Raw genomic sequence first — 10,135 nt, 5'->3', positions numbered from 1 at the left:
ATTAGCTACATTTTACAGATTAGAGAATTTACACTGACAAAAGTGACTTGCCCAAGGTCACTTACCAAGGCAGTGGCAGGGTTAGGACCGTCATTCTAGCATGCTGTCTGCTGGGCTGCAATATCCCTAGTGCACATCACTAAAGTCTTTGATCATTGCATTGTGGAGGAGAGTTGCTCTTTTATACTAGTGAAATCCAGCGTAACTCTGTTGTCTTTACCTTTGATCTACAGCAGTGTAACAAGCACAGAAATTGGCTTTAGGTTGGATTTTGGCCAAGTTCATGCCTTTTACGTATTTACTCAGTGTGAAGCAAACTGTAAGGTGTTACCATTGCTCAAAATGGGAAGAAAAAAGAGGAAGCTCATGCAGTCCCATAGTTTAGGCTTGGACTGTGGAGCAGAGTGACATGGGAATGTGGTAAGCTGGCAATGAGCCCTCTGCAAACCCTTGTGTGACCCCTTTCTTAATTCCTCTTTTTCTCACCTTGTTCAGTGAAAAAAACAACAGCTACCTATCAAAACAAAGCTTGAGGTGCATTGATGGAAGAATTCTTCTGTCATCCAAGCTGTGTTTACAACAGGAGTTAGGTCAACCTAATGGCAGTGCTTAGGGAATGAAATTGTTCATATCCCTGAGCAACCATAGCTAGGTCAATCTAATTTTTAAGCGTAAATCTCACTTTTCTCTCCAGCAAGCCTGAATGGACTTTCCTAGGTAAATTTGAAAACAGGAATGAAACTGCTAATGAGTAAACTGAGCATGATGTGACCCATAGTTTCTGGAAATCAAAAGCTACTTAAATTATATGACCTTCCATATCGTTGGTGGCATGAATTGTCAAACAACTATTTTTCTTTTGGGGAATAGATGTTTAGATCAAAATAGAAAGCACTAAGCAAGTGCATATTGAAGATTAAAATGTAAAATTTCTGCTAACTTTACCTTAATGACTAGTCCAAATATAATCCCTGTAATTTAAAGATGGACACTTGATCCAAAATATAATTTCATCTGTTGGGAGCTTTAAGCCTGTTTCAAAATATAAATGCTTTAGGGTTAGGGCTAAATACAACTAATTTTAACAAAGCCAATGTTCAGTTTTGCAAAAAGAAGACTGTGAATTAGATTTAAGTGTGCGAAGAGAAGTAGCACGAGGTTCTGGATTTAGATGTTAACTCGGATATAAATGGACAAGAGTTAGAAATCTTTGGGGATCATTCTGGGACTAAAACTACAATCAAATGATCGGAGGTAGACTGCAAAAGGTCTTCTAGGAAGACTGAAAATAATAGTGGATATAGAATTTGGACTGTGGGGCAGGTAATCAAATAAATATACATGGCACTGAGCTAAAAGTACTAATGGTTCCTTTATTAATAAACCAATAAACAGCTAATTATCTGGTATTTGAACTTGCTAAGGCAAATTTGTGTAAATGAACTAAAGGTCAAATTCTGCCAGCCTAAGCAGTACCTTACTATATGGGTAGTTCTCATTGATTTCTGTCTTAAATAAATCAGTTAAAACAGCATTAGTATATTTAACTTTGTTTATGTATGTTGTACGGGAACAAGCACATTGTCATTGTTCACCAAACCAATAACCTTACTGACATCAGTGGTGCTACACACATACATCTGAGCACAAAATATGACCTGTCATTTGAAAATTTTAAATAAACAGATCAGTTTGAATAGAAAGATGTAACATTTGATTTCCACTGCAGGGTTTTTGCGCAAGAAGCCTTTTGCGGAAGAGTTCTTGCACAAAAACGTCTCATGCAAAAGCGTGTCCAGACCTCAAAGAGTATCGCAAAAGCAATGTGCTTTTGCACAAGAGAGCGTCTACACTTCATGGATGCTCTTGTGCAAGAAAGCTCTGATGGCCATTCATAGAATGGTCATCAGAGCACCTGTGATTTTTGCAATAGGGGTTTTTTGCACAAAAACCCCTCTGGAGCATCCACACCTGCCTTTTTGCACAAGAGCTGTAGCAAAAAAAGGAGTTATTCCTCATGGGGAGAGGAATAACTGTACTGCAAAATGCCTTCTCTTCTGCCGATTTACTTGCGCAAAAGTGCAGTTGAGGTGTGGACACTCCACCGGGTTTTGCACAAAAACTGCCATTTTTGTGCAAAAACATTTTAGTGTAGACATAACCATAAAGAGTACATTTATTAAGTTGAGAATGATACCAAGCTGGGAGGGGTTGCAGGTGCTTTGGAGGATATGGTCATAATGAAAAATGATCTGGACAAACTGGAAAAATGATCTGAGGTAAATAGGATGAAGTTTAATAAGGACAAATGCAAAGTACTCCTCTTAGGAAGGAATAGTCAGTTTCACAAATACAGAATGGGAAGCGACTGTCTAGGAAGGAGTACGGCAAAAAGAGATCTAGGGGTCATAGTGGGCCACCAGTTAAACATGAGTCAATAGTGTAACACTTGCAAAAAAAGCAAACATCATTCTGGGATACATTAACAGGAGTGTTGTGCTCAAGACACAAGAAGTCATTGTTCTGCTCTACACTGTGCTGATTAGGCCTCAGCTGGGGTATTGTGTCCAGTTCTGAACACCATATTTCAAGAAAGATGTGGAAAAACTGGGGAAGGTCCAGAGAAGAGCAACAAAAATGATTAAAGTTCTAGAAAACATGAGCTATGAGGGAAGACTGAAAGAACTGGGCTTGTTTTGTTTAGAAAAGAGAAGACTAAGAGGGGATATGATAGCTGTTTTCCGGTATCTAAAACGGTGCTACAAGGAGAAGGGAGAAAAAAATGTTCTCCTTGGCCTCTAATATTTGGACAAGAAGCAATGGGCTAAAATTGCAGCAAAGGAGGTTTGGGTTGGACATTAGGAAAACCTTCCTGTCAAGGTGGTTAAAAACTGGAATAAATTGCCTAGGGAGGTGGTGGAATCACCATCACTGGAGATATTTAAGAGTTGGTTGGATAGACTTCTATCAGGGATGATCTAGATGGTGCTTGGTCTTGCTGTGATGGCAGGGGACTAGACTCGATGACCTCTGGAGGTCCCTTCCAGTTCTAATGTTCTATGATTTTGGGTGGCTGATGGTCCATTGACTGCAAATTGAGGGGGGGAGGGGTGAGTAAGGCTGTAAGAACTGTGTTTGTTTAGTCTGGAAGACTGAGAGGGGAATTGATAACAGCTTTCAAATATCTAAAAAGTAGTTATGAGGAGGAAGGAGAAGAATATTCTCCTTAATGTTTGATGATAGGCCAAGAAGCAATTGGCTTAAATTGTTGCAAGGAAGCTTTAGGTTGGATGTTAGGAAAAACTTCCTAATTGTCAGGGTAGTTAAACATTGGGATAAATTGCCTAAGGAGGTTGTGGAATCTCCATCATTGGAGATTTTTAAGTACAGGTTAGACAAACATCTGTCAGGGATGGTCTGGATGGTGTTTGGTCCTGCCACAAGAGCAGGATACTGGACTTGATGATCTCTTGAGGTTCTTTCCAGTTCTGGTATTCTATGATTCTATTATAAATATCACAAGCCAATGCTAAGGTTTAGAAGTGAACAAAAGTATTTTGCTGGGGAAAAGCACATTTGGGAACATATATGGGAGCGGTATAATGGTTTCCCTTTTCTCATGAACTAGTTTGTGGATGGGAGAGTTAAAAACCCAAGAGAGGAATGGACAGTAAAAGAAAGTGTTTTAGAGCTTGGTGTACCTTGTAACTAGTTCTTGGGGAGGTAATCATGGGCAAGCCGCTATCCTAGGCAGGGGAAGGCACTGCCTTCCCAAATTGCCAGCCCTACTTTTACCAACCACCCACGGCATTAAACACTATCATCTAAGGGTTCTAACTTCATTAAAAGATTGTTGGATTAAAAGACAGTGTGACCTCACCTCATTCATTCAGGCTCTGGCTACATTACAAGGTATGGTTGACATAAGTTATATTGGTGTAAAACTGCAGAAATTTGCATTTCACTCAGTTGCATGAATATTTGATTGCTTGCATCAGCACTGTGTGTATGTAATGCCAAGCGGTAGAATCAAACCTGAGACCTCTGGAGCTTGGTACATGAGCCCCTAACTGCTTAAGCTAAAAAACCCCTCTCTAATAGCTAAGCCATGGGTGGTTGGTGCAGCTAGGACTAGGGGAGGCAGGCCCCTAGCCACACCTACAACCTCTGCTGAGGCCCCACCACCCACCATGGGGAGGAGGTGGGGCAGCGTGTTGAATGTGCCCCCCCCCATGAGCAGAGGAAGAGAAGGAAGAAGGTGCGCATGCGTGTATGCCCCAGCCTCTCCAGCCCCTGGAGCACCAGGAAGGGAAGAGGGCATGTGGCCCAAACCTTCAAGGCCCCAGAGCAATGGGGAGGGAGGTGGCCACGCAGCTCTAGCCCCTCCCCCCCCAGCCCCAGAGCACCAGGGAGGGAGGAGGGCACACAGCCCGAGCCTCCCCAGTTCCAGAGCAATGGGGAGAGAAGAGGACGTGTGGCTCTAGCCTCTCCGCCCCAAAGCACAGGGAGGACAAACACTTGGGGGCAGCAACACTCCATCCCCAGAACACCTACAGCAGGTGTTCTGGGGGCAGAGTGTGGGCAGGGCCAGGCGGTTTGGGAAGGCTGTGCCTTCCCCCTGCCTATGCTACTGGACGCCCATAGGCTAAGACTATAGAGAAGACTCATTAATCTCTCTGTAAGTGGTCTCAGTTCCATGAAATGAGACAGTACAGCACACCCAGAAGATGTGTGGGTTACAGGTACTCACTCAGAGTCCTTGGGTTGATGCAAAATGTGATGCACTGTGAGTAGGTATTTCCAGTGTGTTATTTGCCACTGTCCAGCACAATGCTTTTTGGGAAAGTTTTGCAATGTGTTGTGGGAGAGAAATCACTTGTCTATGTATCTCCGGGAATTAGCTGTCAAGTTTCCAGCATGCAACTTTTTCCATCTCATAATCCCATTCATATTTCACAATTTTGTGCCTTTTTTAAAAAATCCCATAAATCCACATGGCACTTTTTGGTGTCAGTCTACCCTCTTTGACAGAACCATGGAGGCCACACAACTCTGCACTATGCTCATTGACAGGCCAAGAAAGTAACACTTATAGATCCAATTTTACATTTTTCCTTTTTGACTCGAATCCCTGACTTCTCAAATTGGAGCAAGACTTCTTGAAGGTGCTCAACCAGTTCAACCTTGGATGATCTCATAATCAGGAAATGGTCAAAATATCATATGGTGTCTGGAATTCTGGTAACTACAGTTTCCATGAAGGATAGGAAATTTCCTGGTGTAACACAAATTCCAAATTGGAGATACTTGACTCAAAATGCTCCTCGATAACTAATAATCATCTGTGCACCTGTATTAATTAGTAGTTAATACACTTGCCCAAGGTTGAGTTTGTAAAGTCTTTTCCTCCAAACAAGTGAACAGCTGGTTAACAGCAGACACAGCATAAGAGTGCTATGTGAGTGCCTTGACTACAGTCAAACTCTGCTGTTTGGCTTGAGTACGGGTACAATTGGTATAGCTCATTCATAAGTATAATTCACTCAAGGATTTCCTGTGCAATGAGATGCTTTAGTCCCGTGGTGTCCAACACGCTAGCCACTAGCCACATGTGGCTATTTGGCTGGTTGAGTGTGGCTGGTTTGCTATAGCAGTAGCCACTATAGTATAGTGGTCCAGAACTGACTGGACACCATGGCTCTAGTCTATATCAGTCTTTGGATGTATGGAAAAAGGTACTTTCCTGACCTCCATGGGGATGGCTACCCTTGGACTATGTCTATACTGCACCTCTCTTGCACAAAAGCTTATGCAAATGAAGCATGGATTAGCATATTGCCATGCTTCATTTGCATAATTAATTAGCAGCTGCTTTTGTGCAAAATGCTTTTGACCAAAAAGGAGCTGTGTAGACTGCTCTTTTTTGCGCAAAAACCCCCTCTTGCGCAAGAGCCGTTCTTCCTGAAAAAATGAGGAAGAATGGCTCTTGTGCAAGAGTGGGGTTTTGCGCAAAAAGGAGCCACCTTCACAGCTCCTTTTTGCGCAAAAGCCACTTGCACAAAAGCGGCCCCTAATTAATTATGCAAATATAGTGTAGTAATATGCTAATCCATGCTTCATTTGCATAAGCTTTTGCATAAGAGAGGTGCAGTATAGACATAACCCTAGTCTCTGACATCCCGTGGCTGAAATTGGTCCTTGGAGGGGACATTGCTTCTGTCTCAACAGGGGTTCATGTTATGCTTATTTAGTTTGCAGATGATAGTAAGCTGGAAGGGGTTGCAACTGCTTTGGACGATAGGGTCATAATGCAAAATGATCTGGACAAACTGGAAAAATGGTCTAAGGTAAATAGGATGAAGTTTAATAAGGACAAATGCAAAGTATTCCACTTTGTAAGGAACAATCAGTTTCACAAATACAGAATGGGAAGTGACTGTCTAGGAAGGAGTATGGACCACAAGCTAAATATGAGTCAACAGTGTGACACTTCCAAAAAAAGCAAACATGAATCTGGGATGCCTTAACAAGAGTGTTGTGAGGAAGACATGAGGGCTACGTCTACACTGGCACCCTTTTCCGAAGATGCTTAAAACAGAACAGTTTTCCGTTATAAGTATTTCCGGAAAAAGCGCGTCTACATGGGCAGGATGCTTTTCCGGAAAAGCACTTTTTCCGGAAAAGCGTCCGTGGCCAATGTAGACGCGCTTTTCCGGAAAAAAGCCCCGATCGTCATTTTCGTGATCGGGGCTTTTTTGCAGAAAAGACTACTGTGCTGTCTACACTGGCCCTTTTCCGGAATAGTGTTTCCAGAAAAGGACATTTGCCCGAACGGGAGCAGCATAGTTTTTCCGGAAAAACACTGACAATTTTACAGTAGATCGTCATTGCTTTTCTGGAAAAGCAAGTGGCCAGTGTAGACAGCTTTCAAGTGGCCCAGTGTAGACACAGCCGAGAAGTCATTCTTCCACTCTGCTCTGTTTAGGCCTCATTTGGGCTATGTCTACACTATCAGTTTTTGCCAGAAGAGGCAATGCAAATGAAGCGCTGATTAGCATATTGTCACACTTCATTTGCATAATCCATTCTTAGCCGTTTTTGCGCAAGGGGTTTTTGCATAAAAACAAGCAGTGTGGACGTTTCTTTTCTGCGCAAAAACCCCTTTTAGCACAAGATCCTTATCCCTCTCTGGAAGAGGCTTTTCTGCCATTTAGCCCCATCTACATGAGGCCAAATGTTGGGGGAAAAAACCCTCTTTCAAAAGCCCCTTTCTTCCTCGTAAAGCAAGGTTTTTACAGGGGGCTTTCAGAAGTGGGGTTTTCTTACATTTGGCCCTGTGTAGAAGAGGCCAAATGGTGGAAAAGCCTCTTTCGGGGGGAAAAAAACGAAAGAAGGTATGCAAATGCGAGTGCTATTTGCATACTTCTGCTGGAAAAAAAAAAAGACAGTGTAGCCATATCCTGAGTGATTATGTTGCTTGAGGAGGGAGCAGTGTTATGGAGTGCTGTAGATTTTCATGTGGGTGTCTGTGCTCACCACGAATGCTGCTATTAGTACCTGTTTTCTGGAGAAAAAAACATTCACTCCAGTTACTTTCTGTGGCTCCTCATCCATGTTTTCCTGTTCTCTCCTCACTCCCTCCCCAAACAGGAAAAGAATTGTTAACACTGACTAGTGTGATTATGTGTGTTCTTCATCACACAAATACAACACTCTTAAACCTTTCAAGGAGGAAGAGGTTGAGTATAGGAACTGTCCAGGATGGGGAGCAGTCTATTTTTTTCTTGCGTTTCTTTGAGAACCCTTTGCCCCAGAACAACCAAAATACAATTATGGAATAGCAGGGAAGAGAGATGTGAGCTGCCTTCCAGGGGTGACCAACCCTGCCACAAGATAAAGCTACAAGAATTCTATCAACCCAGATGAGAGTTGCTCACAAAATCAGACCCAATATGATAGAATTATAGACACAAACAGAGGCATGATTCATGACTCAGTTGTATTTTGCTGTCCTGGCATCTTTCTTTATTTTCTTAAACCAATTCATCACTGCTCTGTGTAACAGTAGCAAAAGGCCTGACAGATTCCTCTCTGGACTCTTTAGCAATTTGACACCCGCAATGTTTTTCATGCTCATTATTTGGATTGGCAGAGATACCAGGTGTAAAATTATGAGAGCCCTGCAAAGCCACAGGTATCTGCATAGCCACAGGTATCTGCATCCTTGGATACGGGTGCAGATAACTGCAGTTCATTTTTGTGGATGCAGATGCAAATTTTGCATCCCTCACGGGTCTCTCAAAATTACTCATTGAGCGCAGGCCTGAAAGCATGCTCAGTGTCACAGAAGGGCTCTGTATGTGCTGATTAGGGGGCAGACTTCCCCTCTCCCCCAAAGTAACATCCTACCAAGTATCAGAGGAGTAGCCGTGTTAGTCTGAATCTGCAAAAACAACGAGAAGTCCCATGACACCATATGGACTAACAGATTTATTGGAGCATAAGCTTTCGTGGGCAGATGCATCTGATGAAATGGATCTTTGCCCATGAAAGCTTATGCTCCCATAAATCTGTTAGTCCAGCGTTTTTCAACCTTTTTTTTTATAAAGTACCCATTTAAAAAAAATTATAAGTACTCCCAGTACCTATAGCTTTCAGACACACACATTTTTTTCTACCTTTGCAACACACTTTGTTTAAACAACTTAATCATAGCAAGGCAGGTGATGACATTTTTGGGTGTAAAAAGTACAAAAATAATAAAGTGCTGTAAAACTTAAAACAAAAATTCAGTTTTCTCCAGATTTCAGTTGTGTTGAGTGCCTCCCAGGTACTCTGAGGCTGTATCTAGACTGGCATGATTTTCCAGAAATGCTTTTAACGGAAAAGTTTTCTGTTAAAAGCATTTTCGGAAAAGAGCGTCTAGCTTGACATGGACACTTTTCGGCAAAAGCACTTTTTGCGGAAAAGCGTCCATGCCAATCTAGATGCGCTTTTCCGCAAAAAAGCCCGGATCGTCATTTTTGCGATCGGGGCTTTGTTGCAGAAAACAAATCTCAGTTGTCTACACTGGTCCTTTTGTGCAAAAGTTTTGCGCAAAAGGGACTTTTGCCTGAACCGGAGCACCATAGTATTTCCGCAAAAAACACTGATTTCTTACAGTAGGAAGTCAGAGCTTTTGCGGAAATTGAAGCCGCCAGTGTAGACAGTTGGCATGTTTTTCCAGAAAAGTAGCTGATTTTCTGGAAAAATTGGCCAGTCTAGACACAGCCTGAGGGTACTGGTACCACTGGTTGAGAAACGCTGTGTTAGTCTAAGGTGCCACAGGACTTCTGGTTCTCCTACCAAATGTAGCAACAGCCCCTCCCTAAAACCCCCAGGAAGCGCAAGCCCCTCGGTTCCCAGCCTAGCCCGGGCCGGGCTCTGAGGCAGGCTGCGCGCAGAGCAGGGTCAGCCCTTGGAAACTCGCTCGCTCCTCAGAGTCGCGCCCGTTCTCCAGCACAAGCAGCCTTTGACCGCCCCCTGGCCCAGGCGCGCTGTGAAGCGCTGCACCCGCAGCTCCAGGCCCCGCCCCTTGAGAGGCTGTGAGCCAATCGGCTTCGCGTTATAAAGGCTGGGGCGCTACCTGCCCGCCAGCTGTGGCTCCGGCGCTGAGTGGGAGCGAAACTTCTGTGGCCCTCGGAGTCCCGCGCGCCGTGGCCCCTGCTGCCTCTCTCCCCGCGTGGCGCCGCCTGCCGCAGCATGGCCCCCGAGCTGTACCACAAGGAGTTCGCCAGCGCCGGCCAGAAGAGTGGCCTGCAGATCTGGAGGATCGAGCAGCTGGACCTGGTGCCGGTGCCCGAGAACTTGCACGGCAATTTCTACGTGGGGGATGCCTACCTGGTGCTCCACACCCTGAAGCTGCGCAGTGGCACCTTCTACAAGCTGCACTACTGGCTAGGTAAGGCGGTGTGGAGCGGACTCTTCCTTGTGACAGAGGTCGCCCTTTCGATCAGCCTCGCCCTGGCTCTCAGCTGCAGGGCACTTAAATGCCCCGCGCGCGCTCAGCTGTGAAGTCTCCGAGCAGACGCTTGCGAGAATTGGATGAGGGGAAGGGGCATTTGTGCGTGGCATAGATGCTGGAACTCAGGTGTGT

The 10,135-nt window shown here is 44.2% G+C and overlaps 1 protein-coding gene across 1 annotated transcript in view; it reads left to right on the top strand.

The window, feature by feature from the left end:
- The first annotated feature begins 9,602 nt into the window (after positions 1 to 9,602).
- The window catches only part of SCIN (scinderin), a 102,079-nt gene continuing 101,546 nt past the window's right edge, over positions 9,603 to 10,135 (top strand). The window contains exon 1 of the mRNA XM_006114524.5: positions 9,603 to 9,940. Coding sequence (XP_006114586.2) covers positions 9,742 to 9,940 — 199 coding nt within the window. The 5' untranslated portion in view covers positions 9,603 to 9,741. The remainder of the gene's footprint in view (positions 9,941 to 10,135) is intronic.

This window comes from Pelodiscus sinensis, chromosome 2, assembly GCF_052426305.1.
Source record: "Pelodiscus sinensis isolate ZL-2025 chromosome 2, ASM5242630v1, whole genome shotgun sequence".
Lineage (NCBI taxonomy): Eukaryota > Metazoa > Chordata > Testudines > Trionychidae > Pelodiscus > Pelodiscus sinensis.
The sequence above is the reverse complement of the archived record's forward strand: the minus strand, read 5'-3'. Positions and strand labels throughout refer to the sequence as shown.